Consider the following 15285-nt stretch of genomic DNA (forward strand, 5'->3'; position numbering starts at 1 on the left):
TATAAATTTTTTTATTAGATCATCATGTTACACCAAATTTTTTTTATAGCGTCTAATGTAATTTATGAATTTGATAAGATACTGGCAAACGCCCCATCTGGTACCCAGCCAGTTTCATCTACAGGATCAAAAACGGTTTGTTCATTGTCGCCCCACCAGAAGTAATAGCTTGATACGACTGCGAAACCCAGTACATAAAAAAACTGTGGAAAATAACCTTGTTTTGGATTTATTTATATTTATCCAATTTATTAAACCTAATTCGAAAGCGAAATAATTTTAAAATACCTTTATGAGACAAACGTTTTCTTCAGTCATTTTTTCAGTTTATCGTTTAAATTAAAAAATTATCACGTGTAATTTTTGTGTGAGTTTTAATGTAAATAATATGTTTCATTCGTCAGAGTAATACTTACTTCATTTTTTTTTTTTTTAAACAAGCAAGAAATTTTTCAAAACATCTGACCGAAGATATACACATATGAGTATATAACTGCCAACATATATATATATGTATTCCTTCATGTTCCAAACATCAGCTGTGATACCTAACCTATATTTATGAGTCAGTGACACAGAATAAACACAATGACGAACAGCTGGTGAAATTATAAAAAATAACAAACGTTATTCCCATTTTTGGTTTTTATACTTTGTCAAAAATGAATAGTCTAGGTTTGAGCTTGATTTTTAAAATGGGCTGTATATGTGCAAAAGAAAGCATAACAGTTAATGGTAAAAAATTTACAGTTTTGGAGCATCTTGGAGATGGGTAAGATAATCCAGATTTGTTAACAATCGCAATAATAAAAAAACGTTATTTTTCTTGCATACATGTTTTTTTCTTATTTATTGCAGAGGATTTAGTACCGTATCGCTAGTCGAAGATAGCATAACCCATAAGAAATATGCAATCAAAAAAATCATTTGCCATGGTCCTGAGGACCAAAGATTAGCTGTTAAAGAAATAGAATATCATTCTGTTGTCAACCATCCAAATGTGATAGAGCTTGTTGATTCTACCCATCAAGGAACTGCAGATCCTGTTGTTAACGCTACAAGCGAAGTTTTATTAGTTTTACCCTACTACCACGTAAGTAAAATTATAATAATTTTCAAAGAAATTGATTTTTCAATTGATTATTCTGTTTCTAGAAAGGAACATTAGCCCATGAGTTGGAGCGGCGAGCCAAGATGAAAGAATACATGGGGTCAATAGATATATTAAACATATTCTTACAAATTTGTGAAGGAGTTAAAGCGTTTCATGAGGCTAAACCTGATCCTCTTGCTCATAGAGATTTAAAGACTGCCAACATTGTTTTGGGAGATGGAATGACTCCAGTCATAATGGATTTAGGTAAGAAAAATCAGTTAAACGGTTTGTTTGCAGTTTGAAATGATAAAAAAAAAGAAAAACACTAATTTCGTTTTTAGGATCAGTTGCGCCAGCAAGAGTAAAAGTATGCGGGAACCAAGCTGCACAATCTTTGCAAGAATTGGCAGCGGAAAGATGCTCAATGCCATACAGAGCGCCTGAACTTTTTAATGTTGAAAGTTATTGCATGGTCGATGAGAGGACAGATATTTGGGTAAACTTTCGCTTTTATTGCACGTTTTATCTATAAATTGAATTTCTGTACGTTTTGAATAACAAAAAAAAAATTAATTTCAAGTCACTGGGCTGTATTTTGTATGCTATGTGTTATTTCAAGTCTCCATTTGACACGGTATACGAAAGAGGAGACAGTGTTGCACTAGCTGTAATTAGTGCAAACATAACTTTTCCAGAGAATGCACCATACAACGAAGTAAGTGATAAAAAATTTGTTAAGTCGTTCTTTGGTCGTTTAATCCACCGCAATAACGAGGCTTATTTTCTAGGACATGCAGAATTTGATTTTGTCAATGCTAAAGGTCAATCCAATGGAACGTCCATACATATATAGCGTGATTGAGAGTACTCACGAAGTATTAGGGAGATTAGAAGGAAGAGTTTAACAGACCTATTTATTACAGCTACTGTATATTACTCAATCGGCATAAAATTTATAACTGTATTTTTACATTGCTCAAACTCAAAGCTGCAAAAGTTTTTCAGCAAAATGTGCAATTTTATAAATGTTATTGGGAATTAGTGCAAACGTTTAACTTGCGAAATATTTCATATATTCTGTAAAATACAAAGTAATTCGACGTTTTTAGAGCTGACATTTTCGACCAAGTATTGTATGTAGGCATTGAATTTTGTACATACATATATATTATTTATGATGTATACATTCCGCGTATGTACGACCAGTTAGGTATTTCGTAAGGACAAGAAGTATTGAAGAATTTAACTCACTAACAATGGCATAATATAGTGCAAGAATTTTTAAAATCGTGTACTATACTGCAAGTGAATGTGTATACTGTTTGTGCAATTGAAGCTTGCAATAGAAAATCTATTCTGCTAAGTATAGTAAATTTTCACTTCCACAAATACCAGAGATTTGTAACTGTCTTATACGAGGAAAAGAATTAATGAGCTATCCTTTTGAATTTGGAGACATGCGCGCTACGCGACCTGATAACCCCCCTCTCCGAGCAAAAAGATATATATATATATATATTAATTATGCATGTTCGCGCATCGCGGCGCAGTCTGCAGTGCGCAGAGGGAGCTCCATCTTGGATTCAGTAATTCAGTATTTTCCGGGAGTGCGAGGGTAACGGACGTATACTTCTCTACATCCTGTGCCAGAACTCGCAGTCATTAGAGGAAGATTTAAAGATCCACTTGGTCTTCCCAGTCCCGTGAGTATACAGCATCGAAAGCAATACAAACACGGTTATTCCTTAGCGGGGAATCTCGTACCTGTACACATCTACGTTACCTACACCGAGCGCGAACGTATGTTCGTGTGTGTCATGTTTTCGCCATTTCGCCGGAATCCGGAATCGACTTTTCTCTCTCTCTCTCAAGAGAGAGTGAGCGAGAGAGAGAGAGGCGCAACGTATACGATCGATAAATCTTGCAACTCTTGGCGATTTCAGAGTGTGTCTCCGGAGTTGCCGCAAAGCATCGCGCGAATTTTCATCCGGAGTTACGTAGATTATACTTAACCTAGAAGCCCGTTGGATGGTTGAGACTATAAGCAGGATATAGCTTTCGCAGGGATCATCATCGAATAAAGCGCGAGATATTTTCGTCGAGCCGAGAAATGTGCCTGCGTGTGTGGAGCGTATACGTCAGTTGCACCGCGCGTACGTACATACGTACACTTAGTTGAACCGGCTTTCGCGAAGCGCTGATAACTCCACATCCGGACTGCCTCGTAATTGCGCGTCTGCTTCGCGACCGACCCCCGCTGACTATGGCCGTACCCAGCTACCTACTTACTTTCCGTCGGTATCTTCATCCTTAGTCGTAAACTTGACAGAGCAAAGAGTAACGGTGCAGGGAGCTCGCGCGGGGCAGGATAAAGCTTGGAAAGAAAATCTCGGCGCAGGGCCGATTCGAAGCTGAAACTGCGTAAGCTCGGTCCAGAAAGCTCCGAATGAATGTTCGCATCGCGCGTAGAACGTCATGCGGCCGGCGATCGCTTGGCGCGTTTAGTCAGGAGATATCTACTGTCGTGACAGCGCAAATGCTAATTCGTTTACGCAATAACGTTAAGTAATGCCTCTTGCGCGCTTTCAAGTAGTTACCGCGCGCTACTTGCTCTTTCTCCCGAAGACTGTTTCACCGGTTTCGCGCGTGAATTTCACGCTCATGCCTACCTATACTGATGCTTGTTCGGCAATTTCTCCCGGCGTTTGTACTTGGAAACGCTCGCTTTGACAATCAGCATTAACCTCTAGCGATAAGAGCCGTGTCACCTCGGGTTGCCGATCTGCGATATTTAAACTTTCTTGCGGAAAACAAGGAAGCGGCCTTGCAATCGAAAAAAGTACCTAGCCGACTCGCGAGAGAAGAGAAAGCCCTTGTATGAAGGACGGCAGAGGGAAGCAAGGGTGAGATAGGCACCTCGCTCGATTCTCCTAGTCCTTCTCCCCTCTCCCGGCACGTGTACAACGCGCGTATGTACATTTCGGCGAGCAGTCGGAGGTTCAAGGTCGCGTCTCTCTCGCTCTCGCTGCATGCTCCATCTCGCTTTTTCACACACACGCACACACACCTTGCCTCGGAGAATAGGAGGGAGTGGAGAACGCGCGACTCGTACCATTGTCACGTGATCGGATGAGAGCAGCCGCCGCTGCTTTTAGATAACTCGAGCGCGAACCTACTTCTCGGATTTAGCGAATTCTCACAATAGCTAGATCATGCCCCCCCCGGACGGAAATAGCGATCCGGATGCGAAGCTTCGGAGGCTACTCCCGCCAACGCCACCGAGTCATGCATAATTTGGCGTCATCGCGCTATTGATGGATTTCGTTTCGGGGTCTATAAAGCCAGACTCGGCATCTAAATTACTAATAAGCGCGTAGAGCCGTCTCGGCATTTCTCGGTCATCGGGCCCGAAAACTCGAACGGGGTCAGCTCTCGTATGGCATTTCGCCTGCTTGTCATGCAGATAAATGTAGCGCCGCGCGCGTAAGAGAGGTGGCGAGGAAAATCAGGAAGTCGCGTAAGCCAGTGTTGCGCGCGCGAGAGAGAGAGAGAGAGAGAGAGAGAGAGAGAGAAAATTAGAATTTGTAATGGGTCGGCCTTTTTCTGCTTGCTCGAACACGTACGGCGGCTTTTTTCCTTCTTCGCGAGCTAGAACATCGTCGTCGCATTTTCTGGATCTATTGACGAAAGGCGAAAAAACCTGTAGCTAACTCGACGCCGAGCGACTGCAATATACAGGCCTGTTGCTTTATCGCTCCCGCGCCTGACCTTGGCTCGCGCGGCGTATCGCGCGCGATGCTCGCCTCATGACGCGCAGTCCCGATCGCGCGACGTCTTCTTTCTTTTCTTGAAATCCTGCACTTCTCAGAAGACATCCTCGTGTGTCGTGCACGCCGATATGTAATATATATATATAAGTGTAATCGCTTAGAGTATCGGCAGGAATGCCTATTTTTCCCGGCGGCGAGCGCGAATGGAAATTTATCGTGCCGACCGATGGGCCACAGAAGCACGTGCTCGCATCGGGAGAGGCACAAAGGCGAATCATGATAATCGCGCCGCCTGCGAGTGAATCGTACGATATCTCCCGCACGCATGCGCGGATGATTTACTTCGTAGGCACAGCGTCGCTGCGTTATGCTGGAATTCATGGGGTCGTTTTGAAACTGGTCATTTAATTGCAGTCCCGTTGCGGAACAGCCGGCGATACTTATACGCGATCGCGTCCGGCCGCGCGGGTTCAGTCGCTCGCGAGTCGTCGCCGCCGTCGCGTCCCTCCGCTTACAAGTGCCTATACGCTCGCGCTTTCTCCGCCGCCGGTCATTGGGTCGAGGAAGCGTCGCAGGTGCCGAGTGTGTCCGTGCTTCGAGTACTTTATCGAGTCAGTGCAGTTGGGAGGATTTTCCGCGCCGAGTGGGCAGAGCAGGTAAAGCTGCCGCACTGTATTTGCTTTGCGGGAGAGAAAAGTTGTTCGGAGCTGTTGCAGGTACCTTAAGCAAACAATGGATTGCAAATAATCGCCGTTTAATCGCATTCGCGCGCGTTGCCAAGCGTATAAATCGAACGATGCAGAATCTCGCGATTAGCTGATCTGCGGGAAAGGTTATGCTACTCCGCATACTCGCTCGGCGTCGCGAGGTAATTTTAATGAGGCGCACGACATATACACGCGCACATGTAACGTCGGCGCGTGAGAGAAAATTCCTCCTTCCTCGGCGGGACGCGCATATCGGATCTATCATTTTCGAGGTCGCGCGCGAGCAGCGGGAAAAAATCGAATCGAGAAAATCGAGTGTATATAATATGCTTGTAACGAATATCGAAGGTCGATCAACTCCGTGCTCGTGCGCGCGCGCGCGGTAACTTGTAAACACCAACTTTGGCAATTAGCTGCGGCGAGATATTGCTGATTAGAGAGATCGAATAAAAAAGCTTGGCCTCGCGACGGCGATCGTGAAAGAAGAAGAAAAAAGACAGCGTCACGCGATACGCGACGAAAGTCGAAAGTATGCTCGCGCAGCAGCTCCTTCTTCGAGGTAAAAATGTGAAAGTTCGCGCCTCGGCAGTATCGGACGACATTCGAAAGCGTCGGATAAGAGCAGCCGAAAATTTCGAGCCCAGAATGAAAGTTCGAAAGCCTGCGCGTATACACAAGTATGAGTGAGTGCGTCTTCGTCTGCTCGGAAAGACGCGCCGTTGATGAGAGGAGGAGATGCGGAAGAATGCGGTCCGTCGGGTGTTCTCTTATGGCTCTATACGCGCTATACGCATATCGTGTATAGGTGTATACGCGGCACCGTCGCTCTAATGGGACTCTTGACTCGGAGCCGTATGATTTATCGCTGAATGGCGTTTTTGCTGGAATCTGCTCGATGAGGAAAAAAATTGATTGTCCAATTGCGTAAGCGTCGCTTGGCGAGCTGAGCGTTGTGCGCGATAAAAAAAAAATTGAGCAACTATTGTTAAACCGAAAAAGGCGATTAGCCTGGCGGTTGCGAACGATCTTGTTTGTCTGCCTCGGAACGGGATTCGATATACTTAAAAAACCGACGATCGCATAGGCCGAGAGAAAGACGTGATAATTTTTCCCAACGACAAGCCGAAAATCTCGTGCATTGCGTATTTTGAAATAATTTTATCTCGGCGTACTCGATCAACGAGAGCAAACAGCGCAGTCGTGTACGTCGTGTGCGAGAAGGCGATGGCCTATCACCGATCAGGAATATACTGCACATTTTAACTATATACGCCAGGGTGAACGTCTACTTGTCTGACGCCGTTATCTATTCGCGCGAGCTTTTTCGATTCCGAAACGGAGCGGCCCGTAGCGGAGAACGTGATTTTGTCGAGCGAAGCGAGTGACCGGTGAAAAGTTAGCATGCCGATGCATGTAAATTTCGCGCCGCAAGCGTTTTAAGCGAAGCCGCCGCGCTTCCGCGTGCGCTTGCATTTTCAGCCCTACTCCAGCGAAATTCGACGACGCACGACTACTCGGCCGCTTGTTTCGAGATTTTATTCGGCGCAAAAGTATCTCGTTGGCGCACGATTTACGCGTAGTGGAAGCTCTCGGAAAATGTTCGACGAATGAAGAGCGCGCTCTTACCATCGATTTTCCACTTTCCTCTAAACGAACGCTGCACTTGTCTTCTTCCTTATTGATGAGCACTTGGACGTTCTCTCTTTCAGAGGTTCGAGGCAGCAGGCAAGGCAGAGAGTTGAAAAAAGGACAAGACAAAGCAGCAGCAGGAGAGAAGCATGTCGGCGAAGGCGATTCGCGAGGCGACGGGCAAGGACCTGATCAACCGCAAGCTCGCGCAAGGCACTCGCGCCGCCAAGTGCCGCTTCGTCAGCATCGACGAGTCGACCAACTGGTCGCATCTCGTCTCGGAGAATCCATGGCTCAGCAGCGAGCGGCTCGTCGTCAAGCCCGACCAGCTGATCAAGCGCAGGGGTAAGCTGGGGCTGATCAAGGTCAACGCCGATCTAGCCCAGTGCCAGCAGTGGGTCGCCGAGAGGCTAAACAAGGACCAGCAGATTGGCAAGGCCACCGGCAAGCTCAAGACCTTCATCATTGAGCCGTTCGTGCCCCACAAGCCCGTTCGTATATTTTCATAGTGCACTTCTGTGCGGTTACTCCGCCGTTGCCGTCGGAAAAGCAGGCGGAGAGCGAGAGACCTGTATGTAACTGTATCTGTTGCAGGAGGAGGAAGCCTACGTTTGCATTTACTCGCACAGGACAGCGGACACGATTCTGTTCCACCACGAGGGCGGAGTCGACATCGGCGACGTCGACGCCAAGGCGCTGAAGCTCGAGGTACCCGTCGACTCGGACATTCCAGATGAAAGCACGATTACCAGCAGACTCCTCGCCCACGTGGCCAACGACAAAAAACCGTGAGTCTTGTATATGTATAGCCTTGCCGCCGTACTCGCGCGCTCTTCCCTCGCCGACTAATAATTCCTTTGGCCCACAGAGTCATCGCTAAGTTCATTCAGAGCCTCTACAAACTCTACGTCGACCTGTACTTCACCTACCTGGAGATCAACCCTCTCGTCGTCACGGACGACTCGATCTACATTCTGGATCTTGCCGCCAAGCTGGACACGACCGCGGACTTTATCTGCCGACCCGACTGGGGCGAGATCGACTACCCGCCGCCGTTCGGAAGGGATGCCTATCCCGAGGAAGCCTACATCGCCGACCTTGACGCAAAGTCTGGCGCCAGTCTCAAGCTCACGATCCTCAATCCCAGTGGCAGGATATGGACGATGGTTGCCGGCGGTGGTTAGTACATATTCCCATGGTTTCCCGAACGAAACTAATCTTACCGACACTCCAGGTGCCTCGGTCATCTACTCGGACACGATTTGTGACCTGGGGGGCGCTTCCGAGCTGGCCAACTACGGCGAGTACTCTGGTGCCCCGAGCGAGCAGCAGACCTACGAGTACGCCAAAACCATTCTGGGACTGATGACCAAGGAAAGGCATCCCGACGGCAAAGTCCTCATCGTCGGTGGCGGTATCGCCAACTTCACCAACGTCGCGGCCACGTTCAAGGGCATTGTCAAAGCCCTCCAGCAGTTCCAGCCCAAGCTCGTCGAGCACGACATAAAAATCTTCGTCCGAAGAGCCGGACCCAATTACCAGGAAGGCCTGAGGTTGGTCCGCGTCATTTCAGCATCTTCCCAGGCTCGCCCGCGCTAAAGAGTTGGACTGAGTAAGCCTTTGCTTTTAGGATAATCCGCGAAGTCGGCAAACGCCTGCAGATCCCAGTGCACGTCTTCGGTCCAGAGACTCACATGACTGCGATCTGCGCGATGGCACTCGGCAAGAAGCCGATCCCCGATCCCGAGGCTCAAGAATTTTCCACGGCCAACTTTCTCCTGCCGTCCGGCCAGGATGTAGGTCCCTCAGCACCGTCCTCGGGTGCCACGAGCCCCTGCACCCCGACCAAGCAGCCACGCGTCCAGAAGAGCGACTCCGTCGACTCGTCCTTCAAGCCGCTTTTCAGCAGCAAGACCAAGTCCATCATCTGGGGTATGCAGACGCGTGCCGTGCAGAGCATGCTCGATTTTGATTTCGTCTGCAGGCGGACAGAGCCCTCTGTCGCTGCCCTCGTCTACCCCTTCACCGGGGATCACAAGCAGAAGTTCTACTGGGGACACAAGGAAGTCCTCATTCCATCTTACAAGAACATGAAGGACGCCATGGCGAAGCACCCCGACGCCGATGTCATGATCACTTTTGCCTCGCTGCGATCGGCCTACGATAGCGCGATTGAGACTTTGCAGTTTCCCCAAATCAAGACGATTGCCATTATCGCCGAGGGCATTCCCGAGAATATGACCAGGAAGCTGATCCTCAAGGCAAATGAGAAGAAGGTCACGATCATTGGACCGGCAACCGTTGGTGGCGTCAAGCCCGGCTGCTTCAAGATCGGCAACACTGGCGGAATGATGGACAATATTCTGCACAGCAAACTTTACAGACCCGGCAGCGTGGCGTACGTTTCGCGATCCGGTGGCATGTCCAACGAACTCAACAACATTGTTTCCAAAGGTTGGTCTACGCTTTAGCAACGAAAAGCCAGTTCGGCGATTATTTCCCAATACGGCATCATCAAATCTTACCTCACGATGCACGACGCATGAAAATTAATTCTCCGTCGGCTAGCGGACGTTGACTTTAGAATACGGCAATTCAAAGTAGTGAATCTAATCTGATTAGATGAATTCTTTGACCGAATGATTGAAATGTCACATTCATGCCTCCGTCACTTTCGCGAAAACTGAAAACTCGTTTGTGCATTTGCATGAAAATCGTGTTAAAAATTCCTCGCGTGGATCGAAGATAAAATACTTTGTTCAAGGATCAAATATTCATTCGTGAAGCTGCAAATCTACGTCACTGCGCACAGTTTATTTAAAATGCTAATGGCTCTTATACGAAGTCTCGTTGTGAAGTTTTGAATCTTTAATCTCAATGTCATGAGCCATGGAGAACATAGCTTACCAATGAACTTGAAATTTGCATGGATTGAATAGTCATCATTTAGTCGTTATTATCGATTCGTAAAAATTAAATTTCAGTTCGCGATAACGTTTACGCGCAGAATTTTCACTAACCAGCTGACAAAACTTTCATTTTGCAGCATCTAACGGCGTGTTCGAGGGTGTGGCAATTGGTGGGGACCGATATCCCGGCACGACGTTCATGGATCACATAATGCGCTACCAAAATGACCCAGACGCCAAGTTGATAATTCTCCTTGGTGAAGTTGGCGGTGTCGAGGAATACGAGGTGTGCGAGGCGCTGAAGTCCAAGCGCATCACGAAACCCCTTGTTGCATGGTGCATTGGTACGTGCGCGAGCATGTTCAACAGTGAGGTGCAGTTCGGACACGCGGGATCGATCGCCCACTCGAACCTTGAAACTGCAGTGGCGAAAAACGAGGCACTCAAGGCCGCAGGTGCATACGTGCCCGATAGCTTTGACAACCTCGGCGACCTCATACACTCAGTCTATGAGCAGCTCGTGAGGGACGGTACCATCGTGCCCGAGCCTGAAATGCCGCCACCTACTGTACCCATGGATTACAGCTGGGCTAGGGTAGGCTTTCTTTGCATTGTTTTTGCCGCGTCCTCGACTACGCATCGATATTTAAATAAATAATTTTTTCAGGAATTGGGTCTCATCCGTAAACCAGCTTCCTTTATGACGTCGATTTGCGACGAACGTGGACAAGAACTGCTGTATGCGGGTATGCCGGTGACAGAGGTTCTCAAGCAAAATGTCGGCATTGGCGGTGTCGTCTCGCTCCTCTGGTTCCAGCGCTGCCTGCCACCGATTTACTGTAAATTCCTCGAGATGTCCCTTATGCTCACAGCTGATCATGGACCTGCCGTTTCTGGCGCCCACAATACCATCGTCTGCGCCAGGGCCGGCAAGGATCTCGTCAGCTCGCTCGTCTCCGGACTTCTCACAATTGTAAGTCTTATATATTATGCAACTTTTCCGGACTCGAAATAGTTTTTTTTTTCTTGTTTAAAGCAGTAGCGTGTTAATGTATACTGAAGCAAAAAGTTGTTATTGAAGAAATTAGTCGAGAAGGTTTTCACGTTCAAAGTTGTTTCAATGTGCTTTGCCTATGAATGTACCGAATTGTCGAACTTTCAAAGAACTTTTGTACAAACGCTTTGGGTTCCAGAATACAATAGCTTTTCATAGTACCGCTACTCTCAAGATATGGTCTAAATTTTCATTTTAACAAAGCCTCGATAAATTATTTTGCAGAATTTACACGATTGTTGTTGAGATATCTAAATATAATATATTTTTCTCTTACAGGGTGATCGTTTCGGAGGAGCACTGGACGGAGCCGCAAGAATGTTTTCAGAGGCATACGACGCAGGTCTCCATCCTCAAGAGTTTGTCAATAATACACGTAAAAAGGGCAAGCTAATCATGGGTATTGGCCACAGAGTCAAATCCATCAACAATCCGGACATGAGAGTCAAGCTTATCAAGGAATACGTTTTGGAAAACTTCCCTACAAAGCCTTTAGTCGAATATGCGCTGGAAGTCGAGAAGATCACCACAACCAAAAAGCCGAATCTCATTCTTAACGTCGATGGAATTATCGCGTGTGCCTTTGTCGATATGATGAGGAATAGCGGTAGTTTTACGAGGGAGGAGGCGCAGGAGTACATTGAAATCGGAGCAATCAACAGTTTGTTTGTCCTCGGCAGAAGTATAGGCTTCATCGGTAAGTTTTAGAAATTTTTCGACTGTTTTACTGCTTTAAATTCAGATTTTATGCGATCGTGCTGTTATACATAAATGATTTATAATTTTAGGTCATTATATGGACCAAAGAAGGTTAAAGCAAGGCTTGTACCGCCATCCTTGGGACGACATTTCATACGTGCTGCCAGAGCAATACAACTGAGCGAACTTGTCCTTCACTTACTATCGTCGTCCATCGTAATCGCGTATCAATTAGAAGTGAATCTCTACGTCATAATGATATTAAATAATGGAAACTATAAAAAATCTAGACGGGAGTTCATGAAAAAAACAAAGCAAAAAATATCCGTACAAGACGAGTAGAACTCACTTATGTAGCGATGTTCTAATCTATGGATTTGGACTACGCACTTGCTATCCCGCGTTGCTCCGATACAAAGCACTGGCACATTTTGCACTGTCGAAAGTCCATTAATTGCCTTAACGAAATGAAAGAGATAAATTTATGTTTTGAGAAGTTTTACTCGCTGTGCGACACACACTTACATTTTAGGAGAGAACACAGGAAAAGATTAAAAAAGCATTGGTTTGATATGATCTGTCGACATTCCAGTTTCTGCATTTGTTTAACAATGAACAACACGCGAATGTGCGATAATTGTATTATTCGAATTTTTGTACATATAGACGTCGACTCACCTAAGAGCAGCAGCACAAATGCGGATTTTTATTTCGCATTGCATTAAACACATACTGAAATGTACCCTATGGGAGACGCGAAATGAAACTATTCTTTTTTTTAAAGCTTCGGTTAGGTCTGTGTGTTTATTGAGTAATAAGTAGGTAAAAAGATTTTTGCACAAGAAAAGTGACCCTTTCTGCTGAGAGATAAGAATTTAGTATACATTTTATCAATATACATGTATAATATTTATGTATGTACGTATTATTATTTAAGAATTTATTTAGCGTTCTTTTAATTCTTGCACTAAAAAAATATCTTGTTAACTGTAGGTAATTCAAGAGAACAAATTGGTTACTGATTATAATCATGTTATCTGTAAAAAAGGTCGGCTGTAGATACGTGGATAAGTTGAGAAGGAGAAATAAAAAATAATAGCCGAATCTGATATTTTGCATTTTTTATTTCTTATAACTTGTTAATTTAATTATCAAATCTTTTATCACCAATCAACTTCATCAATCATCGACTCAGATAGTTCTTCTGCATCAGGTTGTTTGTTGCTTTTTGGATTGATATATCTTTCATACCATTCAACTTCTGCCACAGAAAAATTTCGTTGTCTAAAAATAAAAATAAAAACTCGGTTTATCAAACTTTTACGAGTGAAACCAATTAATCCATCTAGAGTTACTCACACATCAGATTCCCAACTTGCTGGTTTCCTTACTGGGTTCCACTGAGAAACTGGTTTATCATTGGCAACCATCACTCCACGAATCAGGTAAGATAGCGCCACTTTATGTATATTATTGTCCTAGAATACAAAGTTTTTCAAAAAGAACAACCACAATAATAATAATAAATACAATCGAAGTGTAGAAATTGTTTGAACATACCCTCCACTCTGAATTTATTACATCAGCTAAACTTATAACATCAATAGCCTTAGTTGCACCATCCATATTAAAGCCCATAGTGTTCATATAATTTTCATGCACAAATTTGATAAAAGTATTCGAATGTGTTTGAAAACTGGATGCCAGATCATCTGGATCATGAACAAATTTCCAACTTTTTCCTTCTACGTTTTCTAAAAATTTACAGATATTTCAATATTTATGAGTAAAAATGTATAGTAAAAAATTCGTACTTTTTGGATTTATGACTCGACCAATTCCATGTAGGAGACCAAGAGTTTCTTCTCTGACAGTGCATTCACTTTCGAATTTGTGTTTAACTAAGAAGTATGTATAAATATTGTATCATTATGAGATATTTTTTACTTATAAAATTTCTCATCAGAGATTTACCTTTTAATGAAGAAAAAATTAAATTTAAAAGTGCACTACGAACATCACCAATAGTGTTTGACAATACTTCGTCTATTTTACTCTGTGTTACGTATAACATGTGACTAGCTTTACTATTTAAAATAGTTGTAACTCGTTTCATTACATTTTTTAAAGCTGTTGGAGTTGCTGCATTAATACTAATAAATAAAAAATAAATATTAATAGCATACCTAATTCTAATTTTTCCAGAATAATCTTAACTTACTTTATAGTATCAATTCCATAACGATCGCGATTACTCTGAGAAAATAATGTTGTCATTAATTTTGAATTCCCAGTCTCTGTATTTACAAAAATCAAGGGCTCTCTTCCATATTGACAATATTTTCTGTGAAATTAAAAAAAAAACTTAAAACTTGTAAATTTGTATGTAACACATATTTTTTTTTATACTTACTGCAATAAACTTGAAAAATCATCTTTCCCATCTATGTAAGAATTAGGTATATCCTTGACCAGCAACAAACGTCTGGAATCTGATAGGACAGAGCCATAACGAGTAGCTCTGATGAGAAAGTCTTCAAATCTCTCTCCTTGTCGCATGGTTCGATCTAAAAGAGAAAAATTAAATGATTAATTGTCTCAACTTATTAGAAAACATTGTAGAAGTTTAAGGATTTACTGTATTCATCCATAGCTTGATCCATTGGAGTAATCCATTCTACAATATCAAAATTATTTTCTTTAGCGATTACTTTAAGGGCCTCAGTTTTTCCACAGCCCGAAGGCCCAGAGACCACCAAAAGAGTTGGTTTTCCTTCTTTCACTGTTTCTTTAAACCATCTGTTAATTTCTTGCTGTTTCTGCCGACTAACTGCTAAATCTGATGCCTTTTGAGGTGCACATGCAGCAAGTAATGCAGATAAACTGCTGGTTGGCCTTTTAAATGAAATACTAGTTTCAAAGTTCGTGAAACTTGTGAGATTCTCATTTTCACTTTTTTGCAAACCTTGTGATGTGTTTTTTCTCTTAGTCGAACTATCATCAAAATCATCAAAATCAAAAGAAGACTGAAGCCAACTGCTTGCATTTCTCTGTGAAAGTGACATTATAACCTAAGTAATAATTCAGTTTATTTTGTTTGGTTAAAAAAGAAAATTTTTTAAGTAATTTTTCAATTCATGATTGACAGAGTTTATACGAGCCAAACAAATCAACATTGAGAACACTACTAACCTTAGGTCGAGACATTTTACTCACAACAAAGTTACTATTATTAAGGTAGACTGGTTTATACAAAAATATACATTTATTTGCTACATTTTAATAACGGTATCTAGAACCGCGATTTAATTAAACATTGAATCCTGACGCAGTGCACAATCGGCACATTACAAACGTATATACGACTTGGTCAACTGTTGCTTCCCCACTCTTCTTTCTTCAAGGTGACCACGTGGTTTAT

The 15285-nt window shown here is 43.7% G+C and overlaps 3 protein-coding genes across 5 annotated transcripts; 2 read left to right on the top strand and 1 right to left on the bottom strand.

The window, feature by feature from the left end:
• The first annotated feature begins 518 nt into the window (after positions 1-518).
• LOC100121769 (serine/threonine-protein kinase 16) lies at positions 519-2485 on the top strand. Its single transcript, XM_001605325.6, has 6 exons — positions 519-772; positions 859-1093; positions 1156-1360; positions 1438-1592; positions 1677-1811; positions 1885-2485. Exons 1-6 carry the CDS (start codon positions 663-665, stop codon positions 1999-2001), a joined length of 957 nt encoding a protein of 318 aa, XP_001605375.1. The 5' UTR covers positions 519-662; the 3' UTR covers positions 2002-2485.
• Positions 2486-2649: 164 nt separating this feature from the next.
• Positions 2650-12973, top strand: LOC100119651 (ATP-citrate synthase). 2 transcript variants are annotated; one of them, XM_003425213.5, is made up of 10 exons: positions 2650-2799; positions 7283-7693; positions 7797-7990; positions 8071-8381; positions 8437-8755; positions 8833-9656; positions 10249-10706; positions 10779-11084; positions 11445-11862; positions 11954-12963. In XM_003425213.5, the coding sequence occupies exons 2-10, from the start codon at positions 7352-7354 to the stop codon at positions 12043-12045; spliced, it is 3264 nt and encodes a 1087-aa protein (XP_003425261.1). In that variant the 5' UTR covers positions 2650-2799; positions 7283-7351; the 3' UTR covers positions 12046-12963. The 2 variants fall into 2 exon arrangements, with proteins under 2 accessions (XP_003425261.1, XP_008201758.1); XM_008203536.4 differs by lacking the exon at positions 2650-2799 and adding an exon at positions 5333-5522 and having other exon boundaries at positions 11954-12973.
• Positions 12971-15281, bottom strand: LOC100679153 (cell cycle checkpoint protein RAD17). Of its 2 annotated transcripts, none has more exons than XM_003425214.5 (9): positions 15057-15281; positions 14503-14914; positions 14278-14431; positions 14086-14208; positions 13839-14017; positions 13679-13765; positions 13425-13618; positions 13224-13342; positions 12971-13148 (listed from the first exon to the last, which is right to left on the bottom strand). In XM_003425214.5, exons 1-9 carry the CDS (start codon positions 15069-15071, stop codon positions 13028-13030), a joined length of 1404 nt encoding a protein of 467 aa, XP_003425262.1. In that variant the 5' UTR covers positions 15072-15281; the 3' UTR covers positions 12971-13027. The 2 variants fall into 2 exon arrangements, with proteins under 2 accessions (XP_003425262.1, XP_016842359.1); XM_016986870.3 differs by having other exon boundaries at positions 14503-14935.
• Between the last annotated feature and the right edge of the window lie 4 nt (positions 15282-15285).

The sequence above is a fragment of the Nasonia vitripennis genome, chromosome 5 (genome assembly GCF_009193385.2).
Source record: "Nasonia vitripennis strain AsymCx chromosome 5, Nvit_psr_1.1, whole genome shotgun sequence".
Classification (NCBI taxonomy): domain Eukaryota; kingdom Metazoa; phylum Arthropoda; class Insecta; order Hymenoptera; family Pteromalidae; genus Nasonia; species Nasonia vitripennis.